This window comes from Chaetodon auriga, chromosome 5, assembly GCF_051107435.1.
Source record: "Chaetodon auriga isolate fChaAug3 chromosome 5, fChaAug3.hap1, whole genome shotgun sequence".
Lineage (NCBI taxonomy): Eukaryota > Metazoa > Chordata > Actinopteri > Chaetodontiformes > Chaetodontidae > Chaetodon > Chaetodon auriga.
In genome coordinates, this window is record NC_135078.1 from 5,347,586 (window position 1) to 5,365,224 (window position 17,639).

Sequence of the window (17,639 nt, forward strand, 5' to 3'; positions counted from 1 at the left end):
GCCGTCGATGCTGGCGGTGACACGGAGTGGCTCTTGGTGTTATCTACACGGACTGACTATGCTAGCTGGAATTTGGAAACTCACACTCCGTTACTGCGAATGCATTGGGCTCATGTCTTTAACAAATTCCTTGCATATTATCAATTTAGTACACTAACACTAACAAATGCTCAGGGCTTAAAAATTAAGCGACACCTTTATTTTAAAGCAGCGTACCTGAAAACCTTTTGTATGACAAAGTGAAAACAACTAAGTTCACATCATTTTCAACAACAATGCCTTTTGAAGGGAAAGCTCAACACTTCATGTCGTCAGTGCTTATTGTCATGTCTTTGGCCTTTGCATTCTGTTTCTAAGTGTGAGGCTCATCTACACGTGAAACATCAACGCCAGCAGCGTGTTTCACTGATGTCTGGATTTCCATCTTTTCTGTCCAAAACTTTAGACGTGCTCAACCGATGAGTCCTCTCTGCAGTCTTTTCACACTGTCCCCCTCAGTGGACGTCAGACTCAGCCAAGTGATACGCTAACTCAGTCTTTATGTCCTCTGAGCCGCTTTGCTCGGTGGCCAGCACCGTCTCAACAGGAAAAGACAAATACAAACTGTCTTTAAGCTTTTTCGGGGAGGGTGAGTCTCCCGTGCCGAACAGAGGATCTGTGATTTTAAAGGTCACTGAGGGCATATTATGTGTCCTCCGTTTGGCGTTCTTCTTCTTCTCTTGTTTGTAGGCTGTGTTCATATTGGCGAGCACCTGGAAGGGAAACACACATAGTCAAACATAAAACAGAAGGGATGTTATAAAAAAAATAAAATAACAAAAAAAAACAAGAAAATATCTGAGTTGAGTCTGTACTTCAATCATTCAGTGACAAGAATCAGGTTCCTGTCATGTAATAGGCTGTGCTCACAGGGATGCTGCATAGACATCACCATGACGACATTGTGTCCAACATGTCATGATTCATTGTCCAAAAAAAAAAGCTGAAAACACCATGTGCACGGCAGTGATTCACTCCTGGGTGCCAGCTGGTGCAGGGTAAACCACAGTACACACACACACACACACACACACACACACACACACAAAGAACAGTATTCCAGCACACAGCAGGACATCATAATATCCTTGTATCCTGCTGTGTGCTGCAATACTGATTTTTTTGGTTTAATATTCATATTTATGGTAAGCCCTTTCCTCTCAATTCTTGTAGCCCAACATACGGGTTGATTTCACAAATGACACTATGAGTTGTGGCTAATAAGTGAATGAATGAAAAATGTTAAAGCTGCACTTAATATGTTCTTTATTTTGACATTGGATTAAACAACTCTGTGTAATGTGAAAGGTGTCATTCAAACACCGTCAGGAGCTTTTTCACTTCCTGCAGCTCAGCGTTTTGATTTTCTGGCCAATCATCAGCACTCACCAACCTAACAGCTGCCTTCAGTGAGAAAGAAGACAAAGTGAGCGCCAAGCCGGTGAACACCGGGTAGCATTTAGCAGGAAAAGCCCGAAAACAAAGCTAAAAAGAGAGTGAAAATTGGACTTACATTCGTCAGGTGGCCAGAACTATGACTCCAAACCAATGCTAAGTTTCTCTGTGGCTGCCTGATGTATGAACAGGCAGCTGTTTGAGAACATATTCACCACAACAACTTGATACTGTAATAACACGTCAGTGTTTTTCAGCACGTTCTACCTCAAGTAAACAAAAATAAATAAAATTAATTAGTTAATGCAGCTTCTAAGATTTCATGCATTCAGCCATTTAAGTGCTCCTTAAAACTGCATCTTCAGCAGTGACCTCATGCTGTGGGATTCAAAAGACCTCACAATAAAACATTCTAACAAACCCGCGTTTGTACCTTAAATGACAGATATGATAAACGATAGAAAACGTATCACGCTAGCAAATTATCGACGTCATTTCATGGGACCTTTAAATACACAGCAACGAGAATCATCACAACTGAACTTTTGTCAAAACCCACAAAGTCCCAAAATGCCAGAAAACCCCCTGTAACAGCACAAGACAAATCAACGTGACTTACCAGCTGCTTCATGGAGTTCTGCTGCTCCTGCATTGCCATCATATGCGTCGAGGCCTTCTCCTTTGTGGAAAACATATCCTGCTCTTGGTCGTCATAATTCAGCAGGCTCAATGACGTCTAGAGGGAGGGAAATAAAATTAGCAAGCAGAAACTAACCACACTGTGAGAATTTATTTAATGTATTCCTTGTCAGTGGAGTCTGGACCTCATTTGGTAAATTAGCTTTCCTGCTGAACATGAGGGAATAAGGGGTGAACTTGGTCGTAGGGTTGGTGGACGTCCTAAACAGAAACAGCACAGGGTCCAGGAAGTCGTCCCATTCGCCGTGCTTCTCCGTCACCATCTGCAGAATGGCTTCCTTCAGTAAAGGACTCGTGCAGTCGTGGAGCGGGTTGAGCTGAGGTTGATCCAGAGGAGAAACCTTCTGCACGATGCTCCACCTCTCACACAGCAGCTTTGTCACCTAGAGAGCACGAGCACTGATATTACTGAGCCGTAACAGTACTACGAACTCTGATCCTTTGACTGACCTGTCTATTTGAACTAACTTAGTGACTCACATCTCACCTCATCACAGACGTCAGCATTCTGCGTGCAAACTATTGTTTTAGGGGCACCAAACCTGATCGAACAGAGAAAGGAATGAGTTCAATTTCAGGCTTAAAAATTCTGTCAAAGACACCAAATAATTTGGTTTGGGGGAACATGAAAACGAGCTCATGCAGAGCACACAATGACACATACAACTTGCATCTAAATACATCAGTGGATGATACTGGTAAACGCCTTGTTTCAATCTCAGTAAAACTTAAAGATTCTGTGGAAGGTTTTCACCTGTATATGCACTTGGAAATGCATCTTGCAACAGAGAGAGCATCTGTCTTTAGCACTGGAAAAGCTTCTGGCCATTTACTGAAGTAATCGATGAGCAGTATGACACTGGTGTTGCCTTGCTGGGTCTCTGGGAAAGGTCCTGGTGAACAGAGGAGAAAGAGAGCAGGTCTGAAAGTATGGAAAGAAAACATACAGCAGAAAGAAAAACATCTGAACTGAAGTGAGGTAAAAACCTATAACATCAATCCCGACAATATCCCACGGTGCGTCCACTTTGATAGGCCGGACAGTCCTTGCCAGGTTTTTATTCCTCTCTGTGTGCTGACAGGTCTCACATACTTTAATCTGAAACACCAAAAAGTCGTGTTTAAGGTTAGGCAGTATTATCAATATTTCCCAGAGATGTCCACTGAATATATAAAAATGTGTGTACCCAATCAACTACGTCCTTGATGATGCCCAGCCAGTAGTACTTGCTCTGTATCCTGTGGACAGTCTTCTTTTGGCCCAGGTGATGACCGATGTCATTAAAGTGGCAGTCAAGAAAGATCTGCCTCTTCCTCTCAGCCTCTATGACCACCTCCCTCTTCTCGTCTTTCTTGGGTCCCACATAGTACAGTTTGCCATCTGAAATGAAGATATGATTGATGGGTGGAACAGGCTCAGACACACTTTTAGTATTCTGAATACTCCTTCATTACTTGTGGCATACAGAGAGAATGGCACACCATTGTCTTGTTATCTTGCCTATCTTTAGAGATGGACATACAGATAGAACATAACTCAGAGTCACCTCTTGTCTGCAGAGAATATAAACTTTTAGAAATAATCGAGTGTTATTCCCATATTTCATTCATCATTTCAGAAGTTGAAATATACCTGATATACAGTTGTGGTTATCGTGAACCACTCAGTTAGTGAGCCGAATTTTCTACAGTCTCATACAGATGAATACAATATCTTATGTTATATCCTATAAGATACAAAACAATATATATATTCAAATTGGAAGGTTTTTTAAATGGAAGTTCGTGATGCCAGCAGATGGCTACTGGAGCTACAGAAAAGCAATGCATTCTCAGAGGTGTTTCCACTGATAAATGAATGTCTTGAAACGACCCTTACCGTCGATGATAAACTTCTGGGCGTATCTTTTGAGATTCTTCTTCCGTAAAGGATTCATCGTCTGAGGAAAGCAGCCTTTCGCCACGAAAGTGTAAATGTCACCGAGTTTATTGGAGCTGGATTCAACCACCTCCTCCTCAGCCACTTGCAACGACTCCACGCTTAACATTTTGGTTTAGACTTAACAAATGAGTAAAACGGACTGCGGTTACACACCTCAGTAAACATGCATATGATGTCTGTCAACCGGCATATTTAACAGTAACGCTAGCTGCTGCTAACGAAGACACATAATCCACAACAAAACCACAACAGGGCGAGGATACATAGCGTGTGCCTGGCTTCTCTTCTTTTTCTAGACTTTTATGGCGGTTGGCATCAACCTAAATTGAATTACCGCCACCTACTGGTTTGTAACAGCACCACAGTCAACACTAATAACGGTGTCCACCCAAAGCCATCCCATTCACGACACTGTCAATTCTATACCCAGACCCATTCGTCCACATCTCTCACATCGTCTGACTCCTCCACAAACTGCTGCAACATGTCCGTCTTCCTGAAAAGAGCCCTCTAACACGGCGTCACCCTGTAGCACACAGTCAACACTACACTCTCTGGTCATTCCTCTTAAAAGTCAAACCTCGTGTGGACCCTTAAAAGTCCCGTCGCTTTGTGTCGCTGCCCACAAAGTTCATTGCTGCTTCTTTCTCTATTTTCAAATCCTCTCGTGTCTTCTGTTTCAAATTCCCTCTCCGACTCCCGCTGCGACGCCATTTCCGCCACCTTCTGCTTTTCCTACGCTCCGGTTGCTCTCTCTCTTCTTCTCCTTTGCATTTGTCCGGTTTGGAACCATTTTTATGTATTAGCGCCCCTTTCTGGACAACAAATGGCACTTCCTCTCAGTCAATGGAAGGGCAATTTCTACAAATCTATGGTATTTTTGTCCAGTTAAAAATTTTATTTTGTATTTCTTGACCGAAAGTGAAATTATGCTATTATGTTTAACTTTGACTAATGAGTGTTTTATCGTCCACAAGTGGTCACGGCAATTACAACTGTACACTCTGGATTGGAAATCATGTTATTAAATCGTACCACACTTAGAAATGTCAAGACTTTACCAAATAACAATACAACAGCAGTAGTATAACATTTGAAACTTGACATACATATCATGGTCAGTAATGTGTTTCTGGCCTCACAGGTACAGCTACTAGTTTGTCAGTGAAATGATCAGTACTACTACAGGAGTGGCACATTCTCCATCTATTATCACTGATGTAGATTGTGCAGTTATTATATTGACAGGGACACTTATAATACTCACACATCATGGGTGTATTACAGGAGCTTAAGGTTGTATAATACACCCAGGAGTAGTATCCGTATTACTGTGGTAATACCTGTGCTATTAGACAGATGCCTATCGGAGTGTATTCAGAGAGCTGTTGATTCAGTTGTATTGCGCTATACAGAGAAGTGTTTGTGTTATTTAGCTCACCCTCACTGCTAAATATGGTTTGTGATAGATTACATGTCAGTCAGCAGTGTCAACCACCTCCTGTATTCTGTATATGTTGCTCAGTTGCCTGTTGGCCTGTTTCAACATGTGGCTGCTGTTCCCTTTTCTTGATGCTGTTTTCCAGTGTTTAAATAATAATATGACGGCTTTCAAAACTGTTCCCTTTGATATTTTGATAAAATCAGATTTTTTTTCCATGAAGTTTTTCTATAATAAGTTATTCATACAGCTCATCCAACAGCTCTCCATTCCCACACAGGTAAAGAGAGACAGACAAACGCATCAGACAGTTGAAAGCGTGTGCGTGACGATGCAAACTGAAACTCAGTCTCTGTGTTCACTCGTGTGTGTCTCTGCATTGATGTGTGTGTGTTACTTACGCCTGTCCAACACAGCACAGGTTTTGGGTGAATCCATCAGGGAGCCTCACCACTGGTACATTGTTATTCTGGAGACACTAACACACACAGAACAGCTGATTAGACGAGCTGCAATGGCGACATGTGTCCACCAGGTGTCAGCATTTCCCCTCCCTATAAACTCTAAGAACTGTTTGAATGAGCTGCTGTGACCTCTGTGGAGGAAAAACACACGTGGAGAATCTGCCACGCACAGGTTCACAACCATAATATGTCTGAATGTCTCTGCTGAGGGTCACAGAGGTCAGAGGTCAGGAGTGTGTTTTCATGTGAAGGTCATGTGACCACAGTGCCTAAAGCTAAACCAGTTATTACAGTGTTCATGCAGCGTTGAATGAGTCCTGACTTGATTAAAACTGAGCTCCAACTGTGAATGAAAGATGAGCTGATCTTTAAGGTGAAGTAACATCCACCTGTGAGCTGTAGGTTTTAGATTAAAATGTGTTTTAGGGCTTCATCTGTATCTGTATGTGTATCAATACAGGTATGGATCTACTCCTAATGACCTCATTTATGCTTAGTAGCTTACCTGTCCTTGCCTATAAGCCTGATGGTAGAACAGGTGTACCTCGAGTACCTCAAGTCACTGGATGTTGCTGGGCTGTCCTGGTTGACATGGCTCTGCAACATTGCGTGGCAGTCAGGGACGGTGCCTCTGGACTGGCAGACTGGGGTGGTGGTCCCTCTGTTTAAAAAGGGGGACCAGAGGGTGTTTTCCAACTATCAGGGGATCACACTCCTCAGCCTCCCTGGGAAAGTCTATTTCAGGGTACTGGAGATCCGGCCGATAGTCAAACCTCGGATTCAGGAGGAACAATACGGTTTTCATCCTGGCCGTGGAACAATGGACCAGCTCTATACACAAGATTTTTGACTTTGACTTTTGAATGAATGAGCAGTGTAAATATTTCACTCATTCCAAGCCTGCATCATCAAATAGTCAACAATTCACTTCTATCACTGCCAATCATCTTAAACTCTGTGTATATTTATTGTCTTTTAACTCTATGTGCAAATTTTTACTTGTGTGTTTAACTGTGTGAACTACCTCAAGAAATACCTCAAAAGAGGTATTCTTCTTAATCACCCCACAGAGACACATATGATAAGAGCTCTGTTGTGCACTTTAACTGACACCTCTCATACAGCCCTGCAGAGACAATGTCGGCAGCATTTCATGTTGTAGCAGGTCTGAACTTCTTCATATACTGTTGTTTGGTTTAATCTGTAACAATATGTCATAGTTTTAAACAAAAGTAGCTGTAAGTGGAGTGACAACTACAATATGCCTCCCTGAAATGTAGGGTACAAGCAGAAAGAATACAATGGAGGTAAAGTACCTGAAGTTGTACTTAAATATACTTGAGTAAATGTGCTGAGTTTCCAGCACTGCAATCAGGCAGGCAGAGAGTCTTTTTCTTTATTGATCCCGATTTGGATAAATTATTCTGTTGCAGTAACAATTTAAACATGCAGACAAACACAAAATATACACAACAACTGTTTAAAAATGTAACAAAATATATAAACAAGAATAACAGCAGTTTGTTAAAATATAACTAAGTATAACTCAATATATAGTTATAGAATATGTATTATAATTTATAATACATATTATATAATAATATTATAATCATATAGTAAAAATACAATATAACTCAGTATATAAACAAGTAGAGAGTGGTTCAAAATGAAAACACTGACTGCGAACAAAAACGACAAAGTTGTAAAACAGCCTCATCGACGTCAGTGTAAAAGATCGTCTTAACCACAAAAACATGAACACAACATCCAACTCAACAGTAAAGTTAACATGAGGAGCAGGTAGCTGCTGGTAGCCTCTTCTACAGCGGACGTAGTGTTCTTGTTTCTCATAAATTAAGTGTCTTCTGCAATGAGAATGAGGTACAATGCACGAATGCCCTACAGTGACACCACCCCAGCTAACGTCGCTTTAAAGAGCCGGAAAAACAACTTTTTGGTGAAGTGGCAGCAAATATGTACAAGCTAGCATGTTAGCACCGTTGGTTTACTAACGACTGGATGCTAACAGCTTATGATAACTAGCCATGTGCTGGCATCATAATACTGTGACCGTCTGGTTAAATATCACCAATAATTAGGCAAGGCTAAGTATTTTTGATATACCAAGAGAAAGCGTACGTTTACAAAAAAGACAGACGTAAACAAATCCTCTTCTTCTTCGTGTCTTAAGGCGGATACCAACCAATGTGAAACCCGTATAGCGCCTTCTACTGTACAAGGATGCGACACTTTCACTGACATTCACATTTTCCTGAGGTTTATTCGCCAGTAGCAGCTTTGCATTAAATCTCCCTGTGATAAAGGTTATAATGTTCCGTCTTTGTTGAAACTGTTTCAGAGAGCTGTTGATTCAGTTGTATTGCATTATACAGAGAAGTGTTTGTGTTATTTTGCTCACCCTTACTGATATAAATGGTAACACTGAACACGGTTTGTAATAGATTACATGTCAGTCAGCAACGTCAACCACCTCCTGTATTCTGTGTATGTTGGTTAGTATCATTACTATGAGGATGATATGGTTGGATGTTAGATTTTCACCCGGGAAAATAATGGCGTTTAACAGTTAACTTTGAATTCGTGTAGATGACGCTTAATTTTGAGGACCTCGAACCGGAAGTGTTGTGTTTGTTTTGCTGCTGCTAACATAGTAGTAGCTGTGTTGCTTGTCAGGTCACAGTCTTGGTGATATTCTATATATTTGTATACATTTTTCTTTTAAACGAGTAGTAATGACAAACGAGGAAGACGGAAGTCCTCAGTTTTATATCTGTAACTGCTTCACAACTGAAAACATTTTCCTGGAGGACTACAAGCTTCATGTCCGCTTTGAGTCGGAGCAGCAGTTCAGCCTGGACTATCAGGCAGTGAGTGGACACTGACGTTAGCTCCATTATTAAAACACACAGTGTTTGGAGTGACATGTTTGCTAATGGCTGACCAGTGTGTGTGTGTGTGTGTGTGTGTGTGTGTGTGTGTGTGTGTGTGTGTGTGTGTGTGTGTGGTCATACAGCTGCTCAGGGAGCTTGGCTGCGTGACGGAGCAACAGTTTGAGGATGTGCTCAACAAGGTAAGAGTGTGTGTGGGTTAATACTGCGTGTGTGTGGGTGGGTGTGTGCTCCCAACTAGTCAGAGTCCCTCCTCCTCTGCCATGATGGTCTCTTTATGTGTGAAATAAACCTGTCAATCATCTCCCTGATAATGCTACTTTACACGTGAAGTATGCGGTCATGGACCAGAAGCAATTAGATGAATAATCGATTAGCTGGCCAACAGAGAATGAATCAGAAACTATCATAATTGAAAGTGAAAGTGAATATTTGGTCTGTACATATATGTAGCTGATTGTCTTGTTGGATTCATCATGGAGACCATCCACTCCAGTAGAAAATCAAGCTGAAACAGCAGAGGACTCAGGTAGAAGGGCTGACCATGTTATGACTCAAGATAATGAAGCTGTGATCATGAGGTAACTCGCCTGATTATCAGTTGAAGACAGCCCCACATTTCTGCCATACCGTAACCCAACTGTTTGACTACCGTGTCTAGATTTCACAGGAAGTGGACAGGCGAAGACGTCTCGGTGTGACGTCTGCTGAGAGAGCTGCTGCCATAAGAGACACGTACCAGCCTCTCCATCCTCATGTCTACCATCTGCAGGTAATTACAGCCCCAGAGACATTAATAATGTGCCATTGACACCTCGCTGAGACACACCTGCACACCACCTCTCCTCAGGAGTCCTACCTCGCACCAAAGTTCAAGCAGATCGTTGAGTACAGTCGAAGCAGGGACGCCAGTGACGGAGGTCTCTTCGACCTGTTGGAGGAAGAGGCAGGTGAGCTGCAAATTGCCTACATGTCATCTTGGTGGCAGAGAGTGCCCATAAGTGAGGCATGCTGGATATATTTTCTTAATACTTTGTCTCACAATGGTCTTAATGAGGATTTTGACATGGGGTATATTTTTTGGCGTCACATTGTCACAGTCAGACAGCAATATAGAGTGTTGACGTATGAGAGTGCCACATGGAGCATCTTTAATTTATTCTCATCTTCCTTCTGAAGCGGTACGAGTGTATCGCTTCCCTGTGTTTGAGAAAAGCTTCTGTGAGGAGCTGGTGGAGGAGCTGGAGCACTTTGAACAGTCCTCCGCCCCTAAAGGAAGACCCAACACCATGAACCATTACGGGGTAAAGTATCCACCTCAACCCCTTAAAGCACCTTTTCATCACTGCTCAATCATCTGTTTCATCTTTACTGCACCATGAGATTTGGATGCTTGGCCTTCTATTGTTGTCAGCCAGGATGGAGATTAAATTAAATTCTAAAGATCGAAAATGTTGAAGCCATGAAAGAGCTCTGACTTACATATGTGTATTCAGGGATCTAAACTTGCATTTCATGTCATCCATAAGTCCTTTTTTCACGATGTTCTTCTCATTTTCTCTCTGTTCCAGATCCTCCTGAATGAACTGGGCTTTGACGAGGGCTTCATCACGCCCCTCCGCGAGCACTACCTGCACCCGCTCACCTCCCTGCTGTTCCCGGACTGTGGGGGGAGCTGCCTGGACAGCCACAAGGCCTTTGTTGTTAAATATGACATGAAGGAAGACCTGGATCTGAGCTACCACTACGACAATGCAGAGGTCACCCTCAATGTTTCCCTGGGCAAGGATTTCACGGAAGGAAACCTTTATTTTGGAGACATGAAACAGGTGAGGATGTGGTTACAAATCTACACTGTACAGTTGTTGGGGGGAATCTGTGTACATGGCATTTGTCCATGAAGACTAGTCAGAGTGTGTACTCATCCGGCAGGTGCCTTTAAGTGAGACGGAGTGCTCAGAGGTGGAACACAGGGTGACCGAGGGCCTCCTGCACCGGGGCCAACACATGCACGGGGCTCTGCCCATCTCCTCCGGCCAGCGCTGGAACCTCATCATCTGGATGAGAGCCTCACAGGAGCGCAACAAACTGTGCCCCATGTGCAGCAGGAGGCCGACGCTGGTGGAAGGAGAGGGCTTTGCTGACGGGTTCACCAAACACTCGCCGAATACCTCATGTCTGCTGACATGACGCGTCCAGCTGCCATTGGCCTTTAATAAAGCCTCTGGATTTTGCGGCTTTGCTGTCCCCAGGTGGTGACTTCAGTTTACATTTTCAGTCAGGTGATGTGATTGAATGGACAGATATGCTGCAGTTTAATCATGTTAGTTAATCAGGACCACACTGGGTGACTGGATAGCCGTTAAATGGAATGAATTATTTTTTGACTGTATTCCAAATTGGAATGATGAATATTAATTGTGTGTATAGTTAATAATAGTAATGGTAGTATAACTCAGTTTTACAGACACTCAGTGTATTGTCACACTTTGTAATGAATATGTTTATGACTTTATTGTCTCAAATATAAAAGTTAAGTTAAAAAGAAACATACTAGTCAAGCCCCCATCTTTACATACAGTACTACTGTATTGCACTTTGTGCAAAAGAGTTTAATATTAGAGTGTTTAAAAGCTTGAGGATACACCACTGTGCCATTCTTTCATTACTAGTTTTTGACCTCTAGTTGCACCACAAAGCAATATTTCACAAGTGGGTCCCGGCTTTGTCTGCACCGTGCACGCACAAAGGCAATGCCAAACATTCCTGCTGACCAGTCGGTGGTGGTGCCTTGTACCAACAAAGGCAGAGAAGACAACAAGCTAGCAAACATGGATGTAAATGCTGCAGGATTCAGAATGTTCCAAAACGCTGTTTTGAAAAAAGGAAGGGGATAAATTGAAGATGTTTCTCAGAGCTCAAGGACACACACGATGCATTATGGTGGGAGGCAGTGAATGGAAACATAGCCTGTGTTTGCGTTCATGGGCGAATCAGATCAGTGTATCCCTCTTACGAATACATCCAGTACATTGTCATTCCCCACGATGTTTTCAGTGATTGCTGACATCTGCTTTTGTTCAGAAATCCAGAAGTCAACACTGCTAACATTAAACCGTTCCTCTGCCAGTGTCGTCTGCTTGTTTGTGTAATATTTCTCACTGCCTGACTGTGTTGAGTGTTTTTGTGAAATGTGATTAATCAGCGTTCCAGATCAGGAAGAATGGAGTACCCATTTGTGATGATGTGTATATTTCGATTTTGACATCACCAAATCACACATTTCTCTGTTTGAGGGATGTTCAACGCAAGACACGCCACACAATCTGGAATAATGGAATTTTAATGACATAAATCATATCTGTCAAGTCATGAATAAACATCGTGCATTTGTTGTGATTGTCATATGCGTGAAGTGTTGTGGTGGAAGCTAATTATGTTCTCATACAGAGTCCTTGACAGTAAAAACACAAATATGAACCTGTACGCTACATTTTGCAGAATAAATCGATACATTTCAGCAACATCAGAACATCAGGACCTTTTGGTTGTTTCTTTTTGTTCCAGGTTAATGTGCCAATATGGAGTGTTGGACTGGAGGGGAACAGGGAAAGGAGAGTGATTCTCTGGGATCAGAGACACACTACAACATATTCAAACAAACACCACAACACAAATAAACATACAGTAAATGCATGGCTTTGTATAGGACACTTCACAACCTCGTGGTAAATAGTTATGTTACTAAAATGGTGCTTGTCTTCATATTGCCTGCAGACACAGGCTGGCGTAAAATGATTGTACAATAATGCACATTGTACCGATTAGCTTAGATCTGGAGTAATTGAATTAATAATACTGTATCAATATATAGTAGCTATTATGTATTCAGATGAATATTTTCACATCAATTATATTATCCTATACAGCACATACAGATAAATATCTCCTCTCTTATTATGGCTATTTACATCATACAAGTAAATAAATAAATTTAGTATTTAATATATCATTTAAAGCAAAATCTGTCAAAAATGCATCAATTTAACAGCAGATGCCACTGAGACGTAAACTCGTCCAGTGGTATTGATTGGATCAGTCCCATTTCAGTCTGTTCAGGTGTCTGTTCACAGCCGTCAGTCTGTGCCACATTACACTGTCCCTGGGTCAGCACTGGCTGCATCGAGTAGTCCGCCCACCCCTACTTGTGCGTAGTCCTGTCAACAAGACATCGAGTCTCAGCTTTATAACGTGGTCTCACTGCTCATGTCCCGAGGGCGGTGGTGGTCAAGGTCCGAGTCGTAGTCCGACTCCATCTCGATCTTGACCTGCGGCACGGGGCAGGCCATCCCTCGGCCCATGGGCATGGCCGGAGACGACGGGCAGGAGATCTTCAGGTGGAGGGTGATGCTGAGGAAGGGCAAGCTCCAGTTACCATACACACCCACGGCCAAAAACACTGAGGGGGTGAAGGGAGGGTGTAGGAGCTCAGCCATGTGGCGCCATGACCCCAGACAGACACAACAGCAGCACATGTCAGTGACAAGCAGCAGAAATGGGACTGAGGAGTGAAATGAGCTGCTGTAGTGGTTGTCTGAGGACACAGTGCCTTCTGGTTAAGGCTGGGACTGGTGGATAGAGAGCATGGAGACTGGGAAAAGTTCTATACCATGAACATGGGGATCAGTTAGTTGTGGCCCTTTGCAAACCTTCACCCCACTTTTAACTCTCAGACGGGGAGCAAAGATCAAGGCAGATTTTCTCTACTTGTCCGATAGTATTTTAGCCGTGGAGCAGGTCGTCCGTTTCATTGCCAAATTAACTGTTTTTAAAGGCAGAGGACCTTTATATTATCAAGAAAATACAAGGTGACTAGTGAAAATAGGAGAATACAACCTACAGTATATCTTGACTTAATGCAGACAGTTAAAAATTCAAAATGAACATAAAAAATGTAGACACTGATGACTAAATTTAACCAAATGGACAATCGTTCATACATGAAGCTACAGTTCTCATTAACCATACACCGTTTGCACTGTTTGGATGGAACATGTTGGAATATTATGTGCTTCACAAATGACTGGAAGCAAAATCTTATTTGAGAGCTCTATCATTAAAAAAAAAACAAAAAAAAACTAATGGGTTTGGTGAAAGAAATGCATTCAAGGCAGGTACAAAGCTTTCATTACAAAAAAATCAAATAGAGCAAATTTCTTGAGCTACATCCACATTTGAAAACATCTCACAAAAGAAATTCACATTATTCAATAATCAAAAGTCAATTCCAAACCATGCTTCTTTCAAAGCAATGCAGACATGATGGGCAATTTGTGATGTGTGAAATGATCAATCCCCCACAAAGGAGGAAAAACAAAGTCAAACAAGTATTTGTGGTTAAATGTTCAGCATACTGAGGAAAGGTGTACCAGCAACGCCTCATCAGCTGCACTTGCAATGCAGGTGAGGCTCGTTCAGAGAGCAAAAAGCGAGGGTCAGGCTGCGGGTCACATGCAGGTGTGAGCATCACACATTTGCTAAAGACATTCAGCACATGGAGGAAAAAGAAACAACCAAAACAATGACGCTTGTTGCATGTGGATGATTATACACTTTTATACGAATTGGCCTACAATAAATCCTCTACATGTACTAGATATACGACAGACTTAATATAGCACACATTATTTTTATTCATCTATTTCAATTCCATGTACATTATTCTAACAAAGAACCCTGACCAATGGCTCTGAGACACAGCAAACTGAACAGCATGCATTTCATCAGCCTTCACCTCACAGTCACTGCCTTTCAGAGTGTTTCAGAACTAACAACACACACACACACATGAAAGAAGAATTACAATACACTGAGCTGTGTGTACAAAGGGCAGCGGAGTGCATGTACTGTGAGACATTTAGCACATGAAGAGTAGCAGCAGGATTACAAAGGTAATAACCTAACAATGATCTGCATTGCCTTAAAGTGCATGGAGAGGAGACAGAGCCCAAACATGACAACGAGAGGGAGCTGGACTATGAGGACAATGTTATGTGGAAATAATCTGAGTGTGGAAGCACATGTCCACCCACCAAAGTGACCATGTTTATGATTACGTTTGTTCTAAAAGTGTGGAAATGATCGACGGAAGGAATTATGAAGAGACAATGACGGGCATTTCCTCGTCAGAGGGCGTCAGAAAACAATCAATTAATGTGCAAATAACCAACACAGTGTTGAAGTAACAGGTTAAACTTAGTGTGTGATCATTGAACTATCTGAGGAGACAAACATGTACAGTTTGGGGCATATTTTTGAAGGGCCAGTTCACCCAAATTACAAAAAACATATTCCAACTTACCTGTAGTGGTATCTAACCATGCAGAATGTTTGAGTTGTAGTATTTAACACCTGTTTCATGGATTTCTGCTGCCACCAGCGCAGGTGAGACAGCAGTACAGAAGCAGCCGTCAGACTACAGAGCTCCTCAAGCTGTGACGCTCCTCAATTTATCCTCCATGCTCCACCATAAACAATAGTTTTTCTTCTGTGTGTTCTGTGTGATTATATAGCATAACAGGGAGGGACACTGTTTCTGGAAAAAGCTGCTGCTGCTCATTAATTAAATGTGTTTTTTAATTGCTGAGAGCACCACTAACAAAATCCCATCACCTCCACTGTGTTGGGAGACGTCACAGGTTATCATGTCAAAAGCTGGGCAAATCAAGAAAAGCCTGCAAACTCCTTCTGGCAGTCAACTCGAGGCTGCTGCCACACTCATGTGGCATACTCTTCACTGTGCAACATGCTGTATATCTAAAGCATCCCTTTAATCATGGCTGCCATGGCTGCCGCCACACGGCTCACCTGACCACTAACCGTGTTGCCACTTGCTTACTGTGGCCCTACCTCTACTGCAGCATCCACCTGCTGTGAAACTAAACTTATCTTAATGGCTAACTATCTGTAGAGAAAATGTATGTTCTTTTTGTCATTTTTGTGAACTGACCCCTTAATTTCTGCACATTGACTGTGTTCGACCAAATCTTCCCATGCACATATGACCACAAAAGGTATCTGTCTACGTCTGTGTGTGTGTGCGTGTGTGCGTGTGTGTGTGTGTGTGTGTGTGTGTCTGTGTGTGTGTGTGTTAAAGAGCACTGTGTGTGGCAGCAGCCTGGCAGTATGCTCCCCACTGAGACTGTACGACATCAGGATAGATGAGATCTTTGTAGGGGATGTGCAGTTTGAGGACACAGTACCTGCGATCCAAGTCTGACTCTGAGCTGGGTGAGTGGTTGGAGTAGGCGTGGGACTTGTCCTGCAAGCAAGCACACACACACACACACACACACACACACACACACACACACACACACACACACACACACACATATCATCAGGAACTTGTGTCATGAGCTGTCGTTCCAGCAGGGGGCAGCAGAAGCTCACATTTCTCACCTCTTCCTCGCTGTCGTCTTGTTTGGGCTTCCTCTTCTCCTTCTCTTTGCCCTTCTTTTTATCGTCCTCCTTCTTCTTCTTCTCTTTCTCAGGAAGGAGGTCGTCCAACCAGGCCAGGTCGTGCTGGGAGAAGACCATGTCCAGCATCTTTCGGACGACCATCAGACCCAGGATCTGGTGGGTTTGACGCAGAGATACACAGACACACAGGCCTCATTTTAACTTCCATTAACATTCATCTCATACCCCAGTAATGGTCTGAAGAGCATTCAGCTGGCTGACATTTGTCAGTGACATTAACATGAATCAGTGGTATACACAGTGAAATCAGATCACTTCCTCTTTTAACATCTACACTCTTTAAAACTGGCATTAAACATCTGTCGTCTTTCTTTGCATTGACTAACATCCCAACAATCACTTTTGATATGGATATTCCATTAAAAATGCTGGCTAGAGCTCTAAAACAAAGATTACTGGACCATCTTCAAAGCATCCTGGACGCCTGGATAAAGCTTTGATTTTGAGCATTTTTGCCAACAAATACATCACATGATCTGATCATACAGGATACCTGTTAAAACCTTCTATTGATACAACAACTCAGGATTCATCAAAAGCCATTTTATCACATACCATAACGGGGAAGATGATGGCCAAGAAGGTGGATTTGAGGATCCAGAGCACAGCCAGACATGAGATCTGGACCAGTGTGAAGAGGTGTACCTTCCTCAGGGGAACATGACGGAGGTAGGAGAAGTCGGGCTGGTGCTTGGAGGGCATCATGTACAATTTAATCCTGTCCCAGAACTGTGACGGATGATGAGAAGAGGAAGAGAAGAGCAAAAGATCTGAGTGGCACAGGTTAATTACATGCAGACCTCCAGTACACGTCTGATTAATTCCAAATGGTTTTTGGGGGATTTGTATGCATCACAGCTCAGCTTGCCTATGCAGTGAGTTGAAGTAAAGTAAGTGTGGAGCACTTGCTCAAGCACAAACTTACTAAGCCCCAAGATGTAGGTTTTTGCCATTGTTAAGTGTAGATTTTCATTATTAGAAAGAGACACAGAGAGTGCAGCCATCCACGGGTGCAGTCTATATATTCAGCCCAGGGGTTGAAATCTTTTTCTCCATTCTAAATAATTAGCACTTTTTGGGAGCCTGTAACAAAATCCCCCAGAGTTTTCTTTTCCATGTGATTGCATTGCCTCTGCAGGCTGTAAGGATCATGTCTGCCTGTCTGCCTGCTTGTTTTTTTGCTTGGCAGCTTTAAATAAGCCACTTAA

At 42.6% G+C, this 17,639-nt stretch overlaps 3 protein-coding genes across 3 annotated transcripts in view; 1 reads left to right on the top strand and 2 right to left on the bottom strand.

Annotated features, from left to right (window-relative positions):
• Positions 1-177: 177 nt before the first annotated feature.
• On the bottom strand, positions 178-4,845 carry LOC143320587 (gypsy retrotransposon integrase-like protein 1). The gene is made up of 8 exons (XM_076730386.1): positions 4,013-4,845; positions 3,321-3,514; positions 3,121-3,232; positions 2,888-3,026; positions 2,621-2,675; positions 2,259-2,516; positions 2,054-2,170; positions 178-752 (listed from the first exon to the last, which is right to left on the bottom strand). Exons 1-8 carry the CDS (start codon positions 4,179-4,181, stop codon positions 495-497), a joined length of 1,302 nt encoding a protein of 433 aa, XP_076586501.1. The 5' UTR covers positions 4,182-4,845; the 3' UTR covers positions 178-494.
• A 3,751-nt stretch (positions 4,846-8,596) lies between these two features.
• ogfod2 (2-oxoglutarate and iron-dependent oxygenase domain containing 2) lies at positions 8,597-12,017 on the top strand. Its single transcript, XM_076730659.1, has 7 exons — positions 8,597-8,868; positions 9,015-9,071; positions 9,551-9,661; positions 9,740-9,839; positions 10,069-10,193; positions 10,461-10,718; positions 10,822-12,017. Exons 1-7 carry the CDS (start codon positions 8,734-8,736, stop codon positions 11,077-11,079), a joined length of 1,044 nt encoding a protein of 347 aa, XP_076586774.1. The 5' UTR covers positions 8,597-8,733; the 3' UTR covers positions 11,080-12,017.
• A 384-nt stretch (positions 12,018-12,401) lies between these two features.
• slc4a5a (solute carrier family 4 member 5a) overlaps positions 12,402-17,639 on the bottom strand; it is a 31,967-nt gene continuing 26,729 nt past the window's right edge. The window contains exons 23-26 of the mRNA XM_076730658.1: positions 16,987-17,160; positions 16,351-16,524; positions 16,152-16,210; positions 12,402-13,299 (exon numbers count right to left, since the gene is read on the bottom strand). Of these exons, the coding sequence (XP_076586773.1) occupies positions 13,134-13,299; positions 16,152-16,210; positions 16,351-16,524; positions 16,987-17,160 (573 nt within the window). The 3' untranslated portion in view covers positions 12,402-13,133. The remainder of the gene's footprint in view (positions 13,300-16,151; positions 16,211-16,350; positions 16,525-16,986; positions 17,161-17,639) is intronic.

Excerpts from the sequence above, each read along its gene's own strand:
- LOC143320587 (XM_076730386.1), bottom strand. The coding sequence starts at position 4,181 with ATGTTAAGCGTGGAGTCGTTGCAAGTGGCTGAGGAGGAGGTGGTTGAA. Across the intron at positions 3,027-3,120 it reads TGTCGGGATTGATGTTATAG|GACCTTTCCCAGAGACCCAG; the intron begins GTTTTTACCTCA and ends TCTGTTCACCAG. Across the intron at positions 2,676-2,887 it reads ATTTCCAAGTGCATATACAG|GTTTGGTGCCCCTAAAACAA; the intron begins GTGAAAACCTTC and ends CTGTTCGATCAG.
- ogfod2 (XM_076730659.1), top strand. The coding sequence starts at position 8,734 with ATGACAAACGAGGAAGACGGAAGTCCTCAGTTTTATATCTGTAACTGC. Across the intron at positions 10,194-10,460 it reads ACACCATGAACCATTACGGG|ATCCTCCTGAATGAACTGGG; the intron begins GTAAAGTATCCA and ends TCTCTGTTCCAG. Across the intron at positions 10,719-10,821 it reads ATTTTGGAGACATGAAACAG|GTGCCTTTAAGTGAGACGGA; the intron begins GTGAGGATGTGG and ends CTCATCCGGCAG.